Raw genomic sequence first — 19491 nt, forward strand, 5'->3', positions numbered from 1 at the left:
ACCATGAATATCCTGAGTGATGTGTAGCTGATTAAGACCGGAGATAAAGCAGACTAGGGAAGCCACATTGCTGAACAGACTAACACGCCCACTTCTCTATTGGGCTGATCACCCAACAGGCATTTAACAGCAGCAACAACTGCAACCTGAGGGGTTCAGCATCACTGCATTCTCGCTTCCTGGGGGGTGTCCACCATGTAGTCACCATATGTCTGGCAACTGGTTACCCACCATGTTGCATTAGTATTATATTCTATCATCAGTGTGTACAAGCAAGTCCTGGCTTTGTCTGGGGGCCTGATGCCACTATCCCACCTGCCGAAAAGGTCAAAGCTGGCCATCTTGGAGGATCCACTGACTTCTGTAGCTGTTGCCATCATGGTTGCTGCTCCTTCCCTTGAAGAAAAAGAAGAATCAGACAAGAACCTTGGATTTAATCTTTGTGACTAATTGTTAAAAACAACCAACTCACCGAGGCGAGAAGATTGCTTGAGCCCAGGGGTTTGAGACCAGCCTGGACAATTTGGTGAGACCTCAACTCTACAATAAATAAAAAAATTGGCCGGGTATGGTGGCACACGCATGTGTTTCCAGCTACTTGGAAGGTTGAGGTGGAAGGATCGCCTGAGACCAGCAGGTTGAGGCTGTGGTGGCCATGAGAGTGCCACTGCACTCTAGCATGGGTGATAAAGTGAGACTCTGATTCAAAAAAACCAAAACAAACAACAACAACCAAAAACAAAAACCCCAACCAACTCAGTTGCCTTTATTTCTGAAACAAGGAAATAAAGGCTGACTTCTTTAAAATACAGAAATCTGGCCAGGTGCACTGGCTCATGCCTATAATCCCAGCACTTTGGGAGGCAGAGGTGAGAGGGTCACCTGAGCCCAGGAGTTCGAGACCAGCCTGGGCATCATGGGGAGCCCTCGTTTCTACAATAAATATAAAAATTAGCCAGGCATGGTGGTGCCCGCTTGTGGTTCCAGCTACGTGGAAGGCTGAGCTGGAAGGATCACCTGGGCTCAGCAGGTGGAGGATGCAGTAGTCATGAGCATGCCACGGTACTCCAGCCTGGGTGACAGAGTGAGGCTCAGATGGAAACAAACAAACAAACAAACAAACAAACGAACAAACACATAGTGAGGAGACTTTGTTTCTAACAAAAAACAAACACAATTCTGCTTGGAAGAAAGAATACTAATAGATAGCCAAAACTGTGGGGGGAGGGAATTTACAACAAATACCAATGAAAATGTTAATTTCTCCAATGTATAATTTTTACAGAATGACAAGAAAATAATCCAATGAACTAATGAGTAAATGATGCAAAGATATAGAGAGATAAGGAAACAAAATGATTCCCTGACATTTGAAAAAGTACTCAGCTTCTCTAAGAGTATAAGAAAGTCCTATTAAGTTCAATTAAGACAATTTGGGAAATCATATTTTAGCTCTCATATTAGTAAGGGTCGAAGAAGTGTGAATACACTCAGGACTGTTGAGGGTGCGGGGAACAGGCACTGTCAGAGAATGTTGGTAAGGATATGAATTGGTACCTTGCCAATGGATGGCAATGGGTAATAATACCCATGAATATTACAATGCACACACCCTGTGACCCCAAAACTCTAAAACTCTCCCTACATTGTGTGAAATGGCACACTTTCAAAGATAATCTTCTTCAGCATTTTATGTAAGAACAAAAGACTGGCAACAATTCTGGGACAGAAACCAATTGTTACCCACTTCTGCCTTCTTTATAGAACCTCCCCGCTCCCTTTTTTTAGACAGGGTCTTGTTCTGTTGCCCAGGCTGGAATGCAGTGGCATGGTCATGGTTCACTGTAATCTCAAACTCCTGACCTCAAGCAATCCTCCTGTTTCAGCCTCCTGAGTAGTGAGGACCATAGGCATGTACTACCACACTAAGGTAATTTTTTATTCTTTGTTGAGACAAGGCCTCACCATGTTGACTGGACAGGTCTCAGACTCCTGGGCTCAAGCAATCATCCTGTCCTAGCCTCTCAAAGTGCTGGGATTACAGACATGAGCCACCATGTCCAGTGAACCCCCAATTTTTAAGAGGCTCCCTGGGTTGTGACTACATCTTCTACCCTGCCTTGGGTGTTCCAGAAAATGATATATATTGAGAACATGTTGGTCTTTCTTCAGACTGGAATGCAGAAGTAAAGGCTGGAGCTTAAGCAGTGATCTTCAAATAGGAAGAAAAATTCATATGTTACTCAAGACGGGAGCATCTTCAGTCTTTGAGACTGTAGCTACCTATACCAGCCCTGAGCTACCTAACTCTGCTCATCTTTCACATAAAATAAACTTCTATCTTGTTTAAGCCACTAAGTCATTATTCTAGATACTTTAAAAAAATTCTTGAAAAAATAAATCATGGTATGTACACAACATTGAACATGATACAACTGGTAAAAAGAGCAAGTCAAGAGTACTGAGGTGTACTCGTTTCTCACCCAGACATACTGAAATGAAATGCTTTACAAGACAGACACTTTATATGAAATGAGCAAATTTGTTGAAGGTATCATTGCTTGCTACCAGTTTAGCAAAGAATACAAATATTGACATTATGTGTGCAAGTATATAGAATCTCTTTTTCTGGAAGGGCATGAGACACTGGTAACAGGAGCTGCCTCTCAGCTAAAGAACTGAGGAACTGGGGAAGGAAAGGGTAGAGACCTTTTAGCTCCATGTTCTTTTGTACCTTTTGGATGTGTTCTTTGTGCATGTATGTATTTATTCAAAATAAGTAATAAATTACTATTAAAAAATAGCTGAGTTGTCCAAGATGTTCATCTGTTTGGGAATGAGATGGAAAGGCAGAAAGAGTTAGTTGGAGGAGGAAGGGAGGGAAGGACATAAGTAATGTTTAAGAGGTGGCGGATGTATCATTGTCTGTTTGCTGACAGCACACCATTGGCACCAGTAGGTGGGAGAGCCGGATGCAAATGAATAAGGTATTAACCATGAAATCCAGAAAGCCACAACAGGCCAGGAGGAATTTGTATGGCAAATCTGAGAGGACTAGATTCTTACGACATCTGGTTCTGTCTGAGACAGAAAAGTCGGCAGTGGCTACTTCTGCAGAATTGCAATGTATGGCCATGTGTACAAAATGAGGGTTGAGCAGAAAAGTTGTTGAATTTTCTAGCAAGTCATTGAGTGACAATTTGCTTACTGCAGTGAGACATTTTTTTTCCTTCTCCAGCCGGGGAGTGTTCTTGATGGTTATATTCTTGAAAGTAGAAACTGGAAGGTTGTCTCCTTTTTGGGGGCACATAAGGCACACCTAAATAATGGTGATTAGAGGAAGGTTGTTGAGTGTTTTAAAGGTGCCAGAAAAGAAGTGAGGAGCCATAACTTTTAGACATGCCCTGTAGGACAGCAACAGGTAAGGATCAGGAATTTTGCCTTTAACATGCTGTAGGATCAATACAGGACATATGCCCCATTCCCTCTCCCCTGCTGATGATGTTCCCTAATTGGAAGGATGGCCCCTTGCCACTCCTGTGCCCAGTCAAAATGTCCTTGGAGATATGCACATCTGTGAACTCGAGGTGGTTACTAAGAGAGTCAACATCTTGTTTCTGCTTCTTACCATGTAATGTTCTTGCTGTGTCTTGCTCCCTTTCCCACACCAGGAACACATAATTGCTTCTCATGTCTACAGGGGTGTGGAAAGTTGTATACTGACTGACCACCATTTGTTCCTTCCTGTAAGTATTAATAAACTCATGTCTTGACCAACCTGTCCTCCAGGTGATTTCTTTGGAATAGGTAAGCATTACTCACACATCCTGTATTGATTTGGGGTTGCCACAATACCCAAGTGTGTTAAGGAAATTGGCACTGATGCTGCTTGAGGTATAAACAACTAATTAATTTGGACTGAATAAGTAAAAGTAATTTCAGTTAGGAACATTAACATGGGCTGCCTAATCAGTATGAACCAAGCTGCTCTCATATGTTGGATGTTTATGATTGATTTTAGGTTTTCTTTGAAGACACCAATAAACTCTATGAACATGTCATTCAGCTTCAAAAATCTATGACACATACCTGGGAAAATGACTTTAAAAAAAACTTGTCAATGCCAAGTGCAGGTAAAAAAATGGGGCAAGGAAAACTCTCATACATTACTTGTGGAAACGCAAAACAGTACACGCATGACAGAGAAAACTTTTGCTTTCTTTAAAATAAAGTTGAGCATGCACTTAGCATAGACTGCAAAATCTCACTTTCTACTTTTTTTTCCCAAAAGAAATGAAAACTTAGGTTCACACAAAACCCTGTATGTGAATATTTGTAGTGGCTTTATTCATAATTGTCAAAAACTGGAAACACTCAAATGTCATTTAGCTTGTGAATAGATATATAGACTGTAGTGTAATTAAATGCCACTCAGTAATAAAAAGGAGCTATTGATACAACAGCATGGATGAATCTCACACGTATCACGCTAAATGAAAGAAGTCACATTCAAAATGTATGATTCTGTTTATGTGACATTCTACAAAGGACAAACTGTGGGAACAGAAATCCAATTAGTGGTTGCCAGGGATTGGAGATGCAGGGACAGAGATTTATCAAAAAAGGTCACAGGGAAATTTGGGGGTATTGATATCATTCTATCAGTAGTTACACAACTGTACACATTTGTCAAAACTCACAGGACTGCATGTTGGGAGTCAGTCACAGAGGACCACTGAGCGTTAGGGATCAGGAAGGGCTGTTGACCTCAAGACCACTAGGATGCGTTCAGGAACTGTTGACCCCATTTCCTCTCACCTTTCTACTTAGCACTATAACCAGAAAAAGTTCCTGTAAGCTCAAACATAAAAACTCTGAGACCGGGACGAACACAAGCTAACTTTAGAAGCTCATTGCTCCCATTCTTCCACAAACTGTGGTTTTGGCTTTCACACAACTTACAGTTCAAACTCGGGTCACATCTAAGAGCCTTAGTATTGGTCATAGGCTTCTGGGTCGTGATTTTAGGATTTACTGAAGTTGAGTAAGGTGTAAATTATAGAATATAGTTTTAGAAATATATAGTTTAGACAGCCATTTTGTTGAAAGAATGTGGCTAGGTTACTTGCAGTTAGCCCACTGTGAACTTTGGACTAGGCTACATTACAAACATTCTGGGATGGGCCGCTTTAGGCTGTAAAGTAAGTATTTAAGTTTCTATAGAATCATTTAACTTGGTATTAGTATAAATCAGCATAGGATGAAAAAGGTTTATAGGATAGGTCAGTCACAGATTAAGGTTAGTGTCTGTTATGGGATTTTCTTCCTCATACCTGAAAGAACATCTGGTGGGTGGGGGACGCCCCTCCGCACCTGGCTTTGTGTTCACATGAAAGACATGTGAGTATAAAAGCCCACTGTTAACACTCAATAAAGGAGGTCTTCTGCTCAAATCTGAACAGTTGTCCAAGTCTCTCTCTCTCTCTCTCTTTCACAATTGCCGACTCTGTCTCCATCTTCAGGAATCTCTGAACTCTGCCAGAGCAGGACTCTGGCAACTACAAACAAAAAAAGTCTGACTATAATGATATCAAACTGATACTATTATTGGCCAGGGCTCTGAAAAGAAGTGATTGCTACAATTGTGCTTTAAAGGAATTTAAAGCTATAATTTTAAATGTTGTGACTTTCAGGCTATCGTTTTAGATGTTGTGACTTTCTCTTCCTTCCAAATGTTGCAGTTGTCTGCCCTTTCTTCTGGAGAACTCTAAAATAACATGTTTTAAATTCCAAAATGTTATCTAAAAACATCAGCATAACCAGGAGACTTCAAGTCATGTCAGCGGTCATGTCCCAAGAAATGTTAGCATGGTAGAAAATTCTGAGGTATGCTGAAAACACACATAGGCTTCTTAATCTTAATCTGAGGTGGGTGAAGGGCTATGAATTTGGGGTACAAATACTGGAATGAGTTTGTGCTGCTTTGAGCAGGTCTGTGGTAATGATACTGACCCGTCTCCCTGTAGCCTGGCTGCAGAAATGAAACTCCCCCTTTCTCCCAGTTTCTTCCCGCCTCTCCTCTTTGATTGGCCATGAGGGATAGCAGATGATTTGTTAAACTGGACAAAAACAATACCTCAATACACCTGACTTAAAATCAAAAGCCTGTACCTTCAGGGAGATTTCTAAGAAGGTGGAGGGGAGATTTCTAAGAAGGTGGAAAAGTTTTGAATTAAATCTCATCTGGGTGGTGGCTATGTGGATATATATACATGGAACCATTTATCCTGTTGTGTATTTAATTTAATTATGTACTCCACTGAATATATTTCATCTTATTTTTTAAAATAACTGAAGAAGAAAAAAGTATGGGTGTGCCTTTGTGGGGTATTATGGACTGTTTCCCCCCTCCCTCAGGGAGTGGTCTTTGGTCAAGGCAGTTCTTTGAAGGGTATGCATATTCCCACTAATAAGTCATGGGATGCAAGTGACCAAGCAAAGCTGAAAACAATGTAGTCATCATCACTCATGAATGTAACTGTGCACACTGTATAGGAATTTGACTAATTAACATGCTTTGCTTTGATTATAAAAAATGGTTGTTATACTGCCTTGAGGCATTGATTCTTCACTGTCTGGCCACCATTAGTGTTTCCTGTAAGAATAAACCAATGTCTTTCACTGTTGAACATCCAGATCACTTCTTTGGAACAGGTAAACATTATGTGCAACCCTCTCAGACATGGGGTTACCTTGTTACTGCCTTGCACTGTATTTTGTGAGAGAGAGGGAAGGTGAAGAGGTAGAGGAGGAGATGGGGGAGGAAGAGAGGGAGAAAGGGGAGAGGGAGACAGGAGAGGGGAAAGGGGGACGGGGGAGAGAGGGGATAGAGGGGAGGAAGAAAAGGAGAAAGGGAAGAGGGAGAGAGAAGGGGAGGGGTAGAGAGAAGAGGGGAAGAGAAAGAGAGGGAAGGAGAGGGTGAAGACGGGGAGAGAAGTAGAGAGGGGAGAGGGAGAGAGAGGCTGGGAGAGGAGAGAGGATTCTGGGAGAGAGAGGACACTGGAAGAAAGAAGATGCTGGGAGAGAGAGGACAGGGGATCAAGTGACTCTCCACAACTCTGTTGGGATTGGTATGAGACCCTGAGTATGGTGCTCAGTAATGGCAGAAAGGAAGGCTGTGGTCACTAAAGACAAATGTCACCAATATCACAGTCTTGCTTAAAGCTGTCCCATTGTCTCCTTGTGTATCTGTGAGTTTTTCTTTCTTTTTTTGATATCTCTTTGTTCAGTTCTGCTTTTAACAGCTGCATTTCTATTTCTAGCAATTTCTCTAACACATCTCTGCTGAAGAGGTGGGCCTGAAGGAGAAGGCCCAAGCTCTAGGGACACAGATATCTGGTTGAGACCTCAGCTTCAACACCTACAAGCAACATGAACTTCGGCAAACTTCTCCATATTTTTTCACCTGGCATATTTCTTCCGTGTGAGTGACACGTGTGTACAGAAGTCTTAGTAGTCTTAGCTACTGTGTTCCTAGGTGAGCACGGTAGACTCCCTTAACACGGATGTGGGAATGCTGTCCTGACAAACTGCTGAGGCTGGGGGAAAGGGAATTTAAACACAATCTGAAATATAGGATTTGTTTTTTAGGTGGGGAAGCAGTGGTGAGTAGGCAGATAGAGTTCATTTCCAGGTTGCAGTCACCCTGAGATTTTCAGATTCAGTGCCCATCTTCACGGTTTAGCTGTTGCCATCAAGCCCTGGACTTTATCGTGGAACTACAAACAAGATCTCAGTCTGGAACTGTTCACGGATCTTCAGGAACATTACAAATCTCTCAGCAATGACTTTGAAACATCCCGGTTTGTATTACACTCTGTTTCGAGCATTTGAACGATTTCCGTAGTGTACTTTCTGGAGCAATAACAGCGAACCGTTAAGAACTCAATGGCCTCATTATCAAGTCATCTGCTCAGGGCCAACTGATTTGGATGATATCAATTCTGTTAATCCTTCCCTGGAGTGCAATGGGGCAGAGTCCCACTTACTTATTTTATACAGAACAAAAACTGCTGCAGCTCCTAAGCATTACAGCTTTAATCCTGGAAATAAGTAAAAGTCCAAATGTGTGGCCATCCCTGACTGGCAAGCTACTGTGTTCCTAGGTGAGCACGGTGGACTCCCTTAACGCGGATGTGGGAATGCTGTCCTGACAAACTGCTGAGGCTGGGGGAAAGGGAACTTAAACACAATCTGAAATATAGGATTTGTTTTTTAGGTGGGGAAGGAGTGGTGAGTAGCAGATAGAGTTCATTTCCAGGTTGCAGTCACCCTGAGCTTTTCAGATTCAGTGCCCATCTTCACGGTTTAGCTGCTGCCATCAAGCCCTGGACTTTATCGTGGAACTACAAACAAGATCTCAGTCTGGAACTGTCTGTCATGAGTCTTGGGGGCTGCTGTGCTGTGACCAGACATTCCACCATCTGTCTGTTAGCTTTGAAGTGCTTCCCTCTTTTGTCCCAGGAATGCAAGTAGGCAAAGTTACTTGGAGCTGTGCCTTTGGTCATCTTACCCAAGGTCTGAACAGTTAGAGGATGGATTAACAGGGTAAAGGTTTAATCGAGTGAATCGGATGAACAAAGTGTTTTGTTTCTTGGCTTAGTTTTGCACGATAGAATTTGTCTCTTGTAAAGAGAGTGCAAGTTAGTATCCTGGTATCTTCTCTACTGTATTGAATTACCAATAAAATTGTAAACAGCACTTCTGGAAAGTGCTGATGGCCTATTTTGTACTTGTTTGTGTTAATCAATGTTAATTACAAAGCACGCATGGGGTTAATGAATTATAATAGGCTTAATTAAGCTTGACAGTAACAAATGGCATAACCTCTATGTTATGGCCTGGTTAAAGAAACAAAAAGGGACAAAATAGGCTGGAAAATCATCATGTAGGAATTCATGTTTATACATTGGTCACCTACAGAAACAGAATAGTGTAATGAGTTAATTGGTTTGCTAATCATCAAATTAATTTTACCAAGTTGGTACTACTGGGAGTATGGAGAACTATAAGTCCTGTTCTTTATTCTTAAAGGATTTGTAGTCTTATTAGAAAAGAGACACAGAAGACCAAGTTTTAAAATGCTCCAATGAGTCACAAGTAAGTGGTGCCAACCTACCATGCTAGAAAGCATTTGGAAGTGGGAGTGATCACTGAGGGCTGGTGCAATGGAGGAAGACTAGGGAAGGCAGAACTCAAATAAAGAACTGCTAAGCATCTACAGAGAATGATATACTGGACACTGGAGACTCAGAAGGGGAAGGAAAAGAAGAGATGGAGGATGAAAAATCACCTATTGGGTACAATGTGCACAGGTGGGGTGGTAGGTACACTTAAAGTCCAGACTTCTCTACCATTATGCAATGCAACCACATGACTGAAAACTATTTGTACCCTCTAAAGCTATTGAAATAAAGAAAATTTAAAAAGTAAAAAAGAAGAAGGAACTGGATGGAGGAAAGGTGGAGATGAGTAGGTATTCTTGCATGATTCACAGGTGGAGCAAAGGTTTGGACGTGGGAACACAGGTATTGTGTTCAGAGATCATAATGCTTCTATGAGTTGCTTCATGCAATTTTGTTTCCACAGAAGGGTAAGGAAAGTGGTGTCCACAGTCAAGTTGCCTGTCTGAACCCTGAATTCCTCATGTGTTGAGTAAGAACCATGAAGACTCTTCTGGCTCCCAACTATACCTGCAAAGACCCTTGAACAGTCCTTTCCTCATTATTTAAGATTGGATACAAGCGATGACACATACTGAATGGCTTCAACAACAACCATCCATTTACTGCTCATTAGTCTATAGGTCAGCATGCTGGTTCTACTGGTCTGGATGGGCTCAGGCATTCTGGGCTGTACTTACTTACATGTCTGCCATCTGCTTACGAGTTGGTGGAGGTTGGCTGGTTCAACATGGCCCCACTCACATGTCTGGTGGTTGACTTGCTATTGGATGCAGTGCTGGTTTTGACTGGGACACAGAATTATTCAGCAGGCTAACTGGAGCTAGTTCTAAAGGCACCAGCAGGGTTCCTAGAGGCAGAGGTAGGAAGCATGCAAGGCCTCTTGAGGTCAAAACCTGGAAACAATATGAAGTCCATTTTGCTACCTTCTGTGGGCCAAAGGAAGTTACAGGGCCAGCCATATTAAAGAGGTAGTGAAATAGATTCCACATCCTGTTGAAAGGAGCTGCAAAGTGACATTGTGAACTATGAGTTCAAGGAAGAGAAGAACTTATAACTGTTTATAAACCACTTGCACTGTGCTTCAGGCAAAGAAGGCTTCTCACTATTTCAGGAACAGGGCTTCCTTTTCCAGCTCTGAACATTTGTTCAAGGAAATTCCTCTGCCTCAGAAGTCACCTCTTCACCATCTTGGGGTTCACATTCTGTCCCTCCTGGAAGGCCCAGCTCCAAAATAAATTCCTTCATGAAATGTTTCCCTATCCCTTCAACTAAATGTGGTTTCTCATGTGTGAGAAGTTAAAACGCTGCCACAGACTGCAAAGTCCATCAATTCTGAACTCTTCGTGACCACATGTATAGTTATATGCAATTGAAAACAATCTTTTTCATCTTAGTATATAAAATGACTATAATATAGGGTGATCGTTTCTATTAAATTGAATCTGCTGTGATTTCTTTATTCACTTCTGTTGCAAAAGAAAGCGGACATTCATGGCTGCCTAAGATTTACTAAAATTACTAAGTATGTTTTTTTGTGATTATCTTTACTGTTATTTTGGAGCTCAGGTTTTCTCTCAGGCCTCAGAGTCTACATTTTCAAATTACCTCTGCTTTTAATGTTTAGTATTTTAGAGAATGCTAAAATACCTTTAAGTTTTATGACTTAGAAAATGAAAAAGGTGCCGGGTTTGGATTCGGTATCTATAATTTCTGTCTTTGATATTATTATATGTTTGTATGAAAACCAGACAAACACTTGTGGTTATTTATTGGCCCATCACATAGCTCTTAAATTCAACTGAAGTCCCTTGGTGTCAGGCACTTCTATACGGAGATACTCGGTGTCCTGTGTAATATAATGCTTATGGTCAGTACTTCTAGCACATAGGAAAGCAGATGAGTTAATGAGGTGTCAGTTATATCTTGTGTCCCAGTTTAAGTGTTCCAGTCTGCTGTTTATCAAGGATTTTAAAAAGTCAGGCTTGTGAGAGAGTAAATAAATTTTATTCCTTAGAGGATAGGAAGGAAAAAAGAAGCATTGACTTATAGGGATGTAGTATTTTTCTTTTGATAACAGTTTTTCCAGATGATTCAGATATTTTGAAGTGGAGTGAACATTCCATGACAGTGCGCTCTCACTTTGAAATGAGGAAACTAAAACTCAGGGAGTTTAAATCACTCAAAACTTTTTGGAAATTATGATATTACTAAGCTTCAAGAAAAAAAAAAAACAATAAATGAAGACCAAAATAAAGTACATCGAAACAAAACCACTCCTCTCCCCATGCTCCTTATACACATGTCACCTTCTTGGTGACAGGATTTATGCTCTATTTTATTTAAGACTATTTGGATTTTAACCTGTCTCAAAATCTTCTCTTCTCCATTCTATCACCACTCAATATTTTGGGAAAATAAAAATACCATTCACCAATTCAACAGAATTTTTATTTTTAGTGTTTTGAGTCAGGGTCTTGCTCTGCTGTCCAGGTTGGAGGGCAGTGCCACGATCACAATTCACCACAGCCTCAGCCTCCTGGGCTCAGGCGATCCTTCCACCTCAGCCTCCTGAGTAGCTGGGACTACAGGTGAATGCCACCACTCTTGGCTAATTATTTGTAGAGACGAGTTCTCACTATGTTGCCTAGAATGGTTTCAAACTCCTGGGCTCAAGCAATCCTTCCACTTTGACCTCTCAAAGTGCTAGGATTATAGGTATGAACCACTATACCCGGCTTCAACTGAATTTTTAAATCATGTGTTCTTAAAATCTTAAAAATTTTTTTAATGCCTTTTGGGTTTTGATGAAAGTAACATCTTCAGAATAACATTTTTAAATGCATAAAATACATGGAATAAGAATAGCAATCAATTATACTGAACTACGACTACCAAAATACTAGGAAATTCATTTGTGATATAGTAATTTACTTCTTTAGAGATAAGGGTCTATGTTTCCCAGGTTGGACTTGAACTCCTGGGCTCAAATTATCTTCTCATCTCAGCCTCTTTTGTAGCTTGCCATCATAGTCTGCTTTGTGCTTATATTAAATAGCAAGACCTAGTGGCAGTCTAATCATTACCAAAATTTCAAAATAACAATGAGTAAGAACAATTTGAGAGACTCCAACAACTCTAATTTAACACAAAAATATCTGTGATTTCTAGTGGTGTGTCTCAGACATTACTAAAACATACTTTTTACTTAGGAGTTAATAAAGATATCATTTGTTTCTCATCTAAGTTCATGGGCCTTATGGTAGGTTTGTTACTTTAGTAGCTCCCCTGAGTACCCCCTCTGACAGTGACTCAGCTTGGCCATGTGACTACCTTTGGTCAGTGAGAAGTCAGCAAACCAAACTCAAGCAGAGTCCTGTCCATTGGGCATACCCTTTTGGAAAGGCGTTCTACACAGGGAGAAAACTGGTGTAACCTTTTCAAGGATGAAAAAGCAAGAAAAACCAATCTTTTTATCACTCCAGCTGAGCCCAACTTCCAGCCACGTAGTAAGCCCAGGTGAGGCCAGCAACTCACAGAATTATGAGAAAACAAATGAGATAGTAGATAGCAACCAGTTTTCCCTCCCTCCCTCCTTCCCTACTTCCTTCCTTCCTTGCTTGCTTCCTTCGAAAGCAGGGTTTATTAGAGGATAGAAAAGCTTCCACGGTGGAAGGGGACCTGAGGGGGTGGCCTTGGTTTTTGTTTTAGGTGGCTAAGTTTTGAGCCTTTAGTTAAGCCGTGGTACACAAATGATACTCACTGAATTCTGTCTACTGATTTTTTTGGGCCCTGGATTTAGAGCCCCTGTGAATGTTTTTCACAGCCAGTATTTCTGAGCTCCCACAGTTTGCTTGGTGGTCACCTATCCCCTTGATCCTCAAAGGTCGGGTCGCAGACCAGCAGCATCTTCCCTCCCTAGAGCTTGCTTACCAGAAATGCAGGCTCTCAGTCTTCCTCCAGACCTATCGAGTCTGAAGCTGCCATTTGACACGATCCCCAGGTGATTTCTACAAGCATTCAAGTTTGCCAAATACTTGAAAGTATGCACACTAAAGCGTGAGAAGACGAGCAAACCCCTTATCTTATAATTAATTTTCCCTTTCGGAAATTTATTTCATTTTCCAATAGAACTATTCTCCACTGAGTGCCCGTTTCATCCCGTCTGCGGTGAGATGAAGCCTTACTATTTCCCATTCGAAGCCCCGCACTCGGGAGGCTGCGGCAGGAGGATCGCTGGAGCCCAGAAGTTCGAGGCTGCAGTGAGCTATGTTCGCGCCAACAAACTCCTGTCTGGACCACAAAGTGAGATCCTGACTCTAAAAAAAAAAACAAAAACAAAAATAAAAACAAAAAATCCCCAAAAGCCCTAGGCGTGCTGTATGGGGTTTAAAATGTCTGCAAACTTGTGGAAATATATTCACGAGTTAATGAATAAAACCTCCCAAACAACTAAACAATAAACGCAGACACTGAACATCGCCGTGTCGGATACGCTAGACCTCCACCCAAAGTTTAATGCTGCAGTCTTTAAGAACTGCGCGGGGGGTCTGCCCACCGAGGCCCCTGCCCAACTGGGGTTAACCGGAGGAGGGGTGGCAGCCTCTCATCCTAGTGCGTCTGGGCCCCGCCCCCGCGGGAAGGAGGCCAGCTCAGTTTGTCCCCACGCAGCTCCCATATAAGGCGGGCCCCGCCCCCTCCCAGGGCTGCGAGGACGCCGCGCTGGCTCCCTCGCGGCGTCTCAGATCGACCGGCCGCCACTGCGCATGTCTGGTCCGCTCGCCCGCTCCAGGGTTCCGTGCTCCGCGTTATCCCGCCGGCCGCCGGTCGAATCCGCACCCAGCTCTGCGCCAGGGCTAGGGAAAAACCCGGGGATTTCAGGGCTTTAGAAATTTAAGAGGATGCTCAGATTCCGGCCATAGGGTCCTGGGGAAGGTGATGGAATAGGGATTCCTTGCCAGACATCATCTCACTTAATGCATTCACCAGCTCCAGGGCTTGTTCCCGATTTGCAGAGGAGGCAAAGACCTCGGGGTTGTCCAGTGATGCAGATTGGAGGACTCCAAGATCATGTTGGAGCTGGGGCTCAAAACAGGAGCCTAGCCTCCATTCCTTGAGTTCCCCATTATAGCTTGGCTTCCTGGTAGGGCAGCCTACCAGGTCCTGCCCCCGGGTTTGAACCTGGGTCTCTGCAGGCCAGCTTCCAGGTCCTTGGGAGTGTGGAATACCAGCGGGGAGGGGACAGGATGGAAGGGGCATAGAAGTCAAGGTTGACCTGCGGGTCACAGATGCTGATCTTGAGGACTGACTCGCCAGTCCCTATCCTTCAGCTTGGGTGCTTGGGTGCTGGGCAAGAAGGGTGAGGTTTATGGCTAAGCTCGGGTGGTCTGTAGTGCAGAGATGCCCTGGAAGGAGAGGCAGGAGGAAGGAGGCAGAAATGGTATCGTGGTAAATGTGACCTGCAGGGAGCCCTAGGGCTCTCATGGGTGGGCTCCTGGGGCTGTGCAAACGAATGCTTGCATGCATGGATGACTGACTGAATGAGTGCACTTACATTACAGGGGAGGGGAGCCAGCTGGAAGCTCATTTTTACCAGAGGCCCTATGCCTTAGCCTTAAAAAAAGATAAAGGTGATCCTCACCCCTAACTCCCTTATGACTAATACAGAAATGGCTAAACTGTAACAAAAGTGTAAAACAAGTCCCATTGAGATTTGATTCCAGCCAATATCACAACATTCCGCCCGCATTTGAAACATCCACCACCCTTTACATTTCCCTTCTCGGTACCCTGAATTGAGGAGTCCAAAACTCTCGCTTGGACCTCCTTAGGGAAGCAGAGAAGGCCCCAGCGGAGTTGGCCACTAATGAGCTGTGATCATCTTTTCTGGGCCTCAGTATGTTTGTCAAATGGGTGAACTGACTCATGCATCGCTGGGTAAAGCCAGGTCCTAGTTATGGGATGAAAACTGATTTTGGTTATCTGACCCCAGGACTGGAGTCCTTGCTCTGGCCCTAAGGAGCTTTAATCCCTTTCTCCTCAGTTTTTCAGGGGATGAGGATGGGGTCTAGCTATTCTGAACTCACCGGCCCCTGGTCTCCCTTGATGACCTCCGGGCCGCAGTTCACAGCCTGCCGCGACCCCCGCAACCAGGCGACCTTGGGAGGCGGTGCCTCAGCCCCGCCCCTCAGCCCCGCCCCTCAGCCCCGCCCCAGCTCCGCCCCTCCGTGCGGTCCCAGCCCCGCCCCGCCCCTCCACGTCTCCCCAGCCCCGCCCCGCCGCGTCTCCCAAGTCCCGCCCCAGGCCCTCCCCCTCCGCGCCGCCTCCAAACCTCGGCGCGCGGATCACACGGGCCGGAGCCGCTCTGGGCATGCTCAGTGGCCGGGCAGGTGGGGCCGCCGCGGAACTCCAGGTCCGGCCCGGAGCAGAGAGGCGGGGGCGAGAGGGAAGTGGGCGGGAGCTGCGATCCGAGTCGCCGGAGTTGCGGGCGGCCACGGGGCTGTGGGCTGGTGGGAGCCCACGCGGGCCTGGGCGGGATGAGCCATGGCATCGGTCAAGGTGGCCGTGAGGGTCCGGCCCATGAATCGCAGGTGAGTGGGGCCGCCCGCGCCCCGCCCCTCGTCGCACTCCCACCCAGAGGAAGCCTTTCTCCGGCTCCTATCACAGCCTGGACTTGAGTGCCACTGATCCCCCACTGGCCCGCCCGTGCCCTCTGGAGGCCCGGGGCACTTTGTGACTTGCTGTCCCTTTCACACTGTCCTGGAGGGGACCCCGGGGGTAAAGAGTTCACGAGGCCAGGGAGGAGATTCCTACAAATTCCTCCCGTCTCGTTAACTTGAGGAGGTTTGCTTGTTCCCTTTTTAAAAAGCATCAAGGGGTCATTTCCATGAAGCTGTAACATACTTGAGAAGGTGGGAGTGATGAGGGGGAGACCATGAGCTGTCAGGAGAATCCCTCATTCGTGCCAACTCAGAAGTTCTCAAACTATGAACCCTGCTACTTTTTAATCTCTTAGAGATGATTTTGATCTCCTGAATGTGGACCCTAACTTCTAATCAGTAATTTAGCAGTTCTTAACTTCAGGCTAGAGGGTGGATGGGAAAACTGATTCCTAGAAGTTTTGACTCCTAGAAAAAAGTCAAGGACGCCTTACACGTGTCTGAGAGGAAGAGCTGTAAAAACAATTTAATCTTGTTATACATTTCTACAAAGGAATGCTTTTCGAAGTGATACCTCTCTTCATTCACTGGAAAATAATCTCTGCTTCCTTCCCAGTGACCTGTTTATAGTCAGTTTAGAAAGAGCCTTTGGAAAAACAGAGTTAGTTTGACTTAAAAGAATGAATTCCACCTACATGGGAGGTGTCCTCCAAGTTAATAGTCACAGTTCATGCAAAGCCATTTGTTTTATTGACACTTCACTTGAGTTCGTGGTCATGTGACTTACCATATGACCTTTCTGCTTTAGTCATTTCATCTTGTGGAGGTCAATGTTTGGTGATTCTAATCTCTGATTGGGGCATCAGAAGATCATGAAACCAAGAGACTTCCAGAACCTAAGTTGACTCATCTGACTCTGTTTTTCTTTTGGCAAGTGGGGAATCATTATTCTGGTTTGTAACCATTGAAAACATGTGCTTCTAGAAATCTGCTTTTTTTTTTTTTTTTTTTTTTGAGTTATTTCCAAAGTTGTTTAGGGTAAGAGTTTGACTTTTTCGTAGACTTTAAGAATATTTATGTTTCTGTGTATACGCAATCATAGAAGATAAACAGACCCTAAAGTCATTTAGGTAATTTAGAAAACTTTTTCTTTATTATGGATTTATATGTGTATAGAAATTATTTTTCTTCTTTGGAATAATATGAGCCCACGCTAGAAAATTATATTGTGTAACTCTAGACAGTATTTGTTAAGCACCTACCAAATGCATAGTGTTATGCTTGGTGCTATCTGGGGTGTGAGGAAAATGATGCCTGGTGAGTGACTTCTGGAAGCCCACCATCTGGTGAGGGAGGGATTATGTACAGGCATGACTCTTCTGAGACATTGGGCCTGCTGGGAGGGGTCCTGTGAGTTTAGTGCCTTGCCAGTGTAGGCCTGGAGCCCAGGCATTTGGAGCGATGGCAGGAAGCAAGTCCAGAGGCCATGGGCTTTGAGGAGGTAGATTAACGTTCAGGTGGTGATCATGCTCTCAGCAGAGAACTCTGGTGGCATCAGGAGTGGGACAAGAGGTAAGAAGGAGCCTTCTGGGCTGGAGGTGGAATTGGGAAACCAGGATAGATACAGACACTATTCACTGGCAGAAATGACAGGATTTGGCAACTCATTGGATGGGAAGGATGGGAAGAGCAGAGTCATGAACTGAGGTTTGATGCTCAAGGAGTGGGACAGTTTGAGGAAGGTGGATGTTGAAGTTGGTGTGCTCTCATGAATATGTAGAGCTATATAAGATGCAGTAAGTCAAATACAAGCACAGTGTTCAGCACGGGGCGAGTGCTGTAGGCATGTTGCCCTTATTTGTTATCTGACATGTGGGAAGGCATCCATCCCTCTGCTGGAGGTATTCAGTGGACAGTTGAACCTGTGGGTTTAGGTCTCAGGGCATTCGAGGATTGATGTTTGGAAATCTTTTGTACATGGATGACAGCTGAAGATTGTTAGGTGAGAAGAGAAAGGAGCCTGGGATTGGATACTGGGATGCACCTTTATGGGATTCCAGGGAGGAGATTGGCTTGCAGCCTGCACAGGTGAACAAGCACAGCAGGTTGTGAGTATCAGGGAAGGGAGAAGAGTCTCCTGGAGGAGGTGGTGGGAATTGGCATCAAATGTTGCCAAGACGATGGGAGTAAATTTAGGTCCTTGGTCTTGGGTACAAGGATACTGGTAGCCTCTTAAGAGCAATTTTAAGGAGAGTCAATGATCCAGAAGAAGTTGGCGATGAAGTACAAAGAGATCTATAAATGGCCAGCCCAACATGAAAATTATAATACCTATAAGAAGGCTTTTTAAATTTTTTTGTCAAGGTCTCACTTTGTTGCCCAGACTGGAGTGCAGTGGCATGATCGTGGCTCACTGCAGTCTTGACTTTCTAGGCTTCGCTGATCTTTCTGCCTCAGCCTCCCAAGTAGCTGGGACTACAGGCATGCACTACCATGCCCACCTAATTTTTAAAAATTTTTTTGTAGGGACGTGGTCTTGCTATATTGCTCAACCTGGTTTCAAACTCCTGGGATCAAATGATCCTTTTGCCTTGGCTTCCCAAAGTGCTGGGATTATAGGTGTGAGCCAGCATGCCCAGCAAGAAGCCTTTTTTTTTCTTTCCTAAACCAGTGAGATGGATAAAAATTAACTGAGCATCAATTGCTGATGAAGGAGTAGAGAAACAGACACTTCTATGCTGGTCATGGAAGCAAGAAGGGTCAAAACTTTTGAAGCTTTGGTATTGGGAAATTTGACTAACTACCAAGATTAGAAATCTATAAACCCGATGATCTGACAATTTCATTTCTGATTTTATCATATTTCTAATTTTTATTATATGGATTATAGTCCTACCTACCAACATGTATGTGTAAGAATGTTTGCCGCATCATTGTTTATAACAACAACAAAAAATCATAAATGAGCTGAATTTACAGAGACGGGGAATTTGTTCAATTATGGCGTAAATCACTTGGTGGACTGTCATGCAGCACTTAGAGAGAGGGTGTTGATCTTAAAAGAATTCCAAGGTAGGGGACGAGAAAAGCAAGATATCCACACGTATACACTTGTAGTACAGTGAGTAGACTTGTTTGTGTGTGAATGTTCAAAAATGTATAGACTGGGAGCAGTGGCTCATGACTGTAATCCCAGCACTCTGGGAGGCGGCGGGGTAGATTGAGCCCAGAAATTCAAGACCAACCTCGGCAATATGGAGAGACCTTGTCTCCACAAAAAATTAGGACATCATGGTGGCATGTGCTTGTAGTCTCTGCTGCTCAGAAGGCTGAGGCAGAAGGATCGCCTGAGCCCAGAAGGTTGAGGGTGCAGTGAGCTATGATTGTGCCACTGCACTGCAGTCTGGATCACAGAGTGAGACACTGACTCAAAAAAAAAAAAAAAGTTCACACACACTCATGAGTTTTTTCTGTATAGCACGATTTACAGGAAACTGAACAGTTACCTCCTCTAAAGAGGAGGGTTAATGAGGACTCTGTTAGGCAAAGATGGAAGGCTTTTCCTTTTTACTGTTTGAATTTTTACTTTT

At 43.8% G+C, this 19491-nt stretch overlaps 1 protein-coding gene across 3 annotated transcripts in view; it reads left to right on the plus strand.

Annotated features, from left to right (window-relative positions):
- The first annotated feature begins 15626 nt into the window (after positions 1 to 15626).
- KIF16B (kinesin family member 16B) overlaps positions 15627 to 19491 on the plus strand; it is a 292796-nt gene continuing 288931 nt past the window's right edge. For 2 of the 3 annotated variants that reach the window (XM_008055925.1, XM_008055926.1), the window contains exon 1: positions 15627 to 15832. In XM_008055925.1, coding sequence (XP_008054116.1) covers positions 15786 to 15832 — 47 coding nt within the window. In that variant the 5' untranslated portion in view covers positions 15627 to 15785. The remainder of the gene's footprint in view (positions 15833 to 19491) is intronic. The other variant, XM_021711308.1, reaches the window with a different exon arrangement.

Source organism: Carlito syrichta, unplaced genomic scaffold (genome assembly GCF_000164805.1).
Source record: "Carlito syrichta isolate Samal-C Ts95f unplaced genomic scaffold, Tarsius_syrichta-2.0.1 Scaffold302032, whole genome shotgun sequence".
In the NCBI taxonomy this organism is placed as follows: Eukaryota; Metazoa; Chordata; class Mammalia; order Primates; family Tarsiidae; genus Carlito; species Carlito syrichta.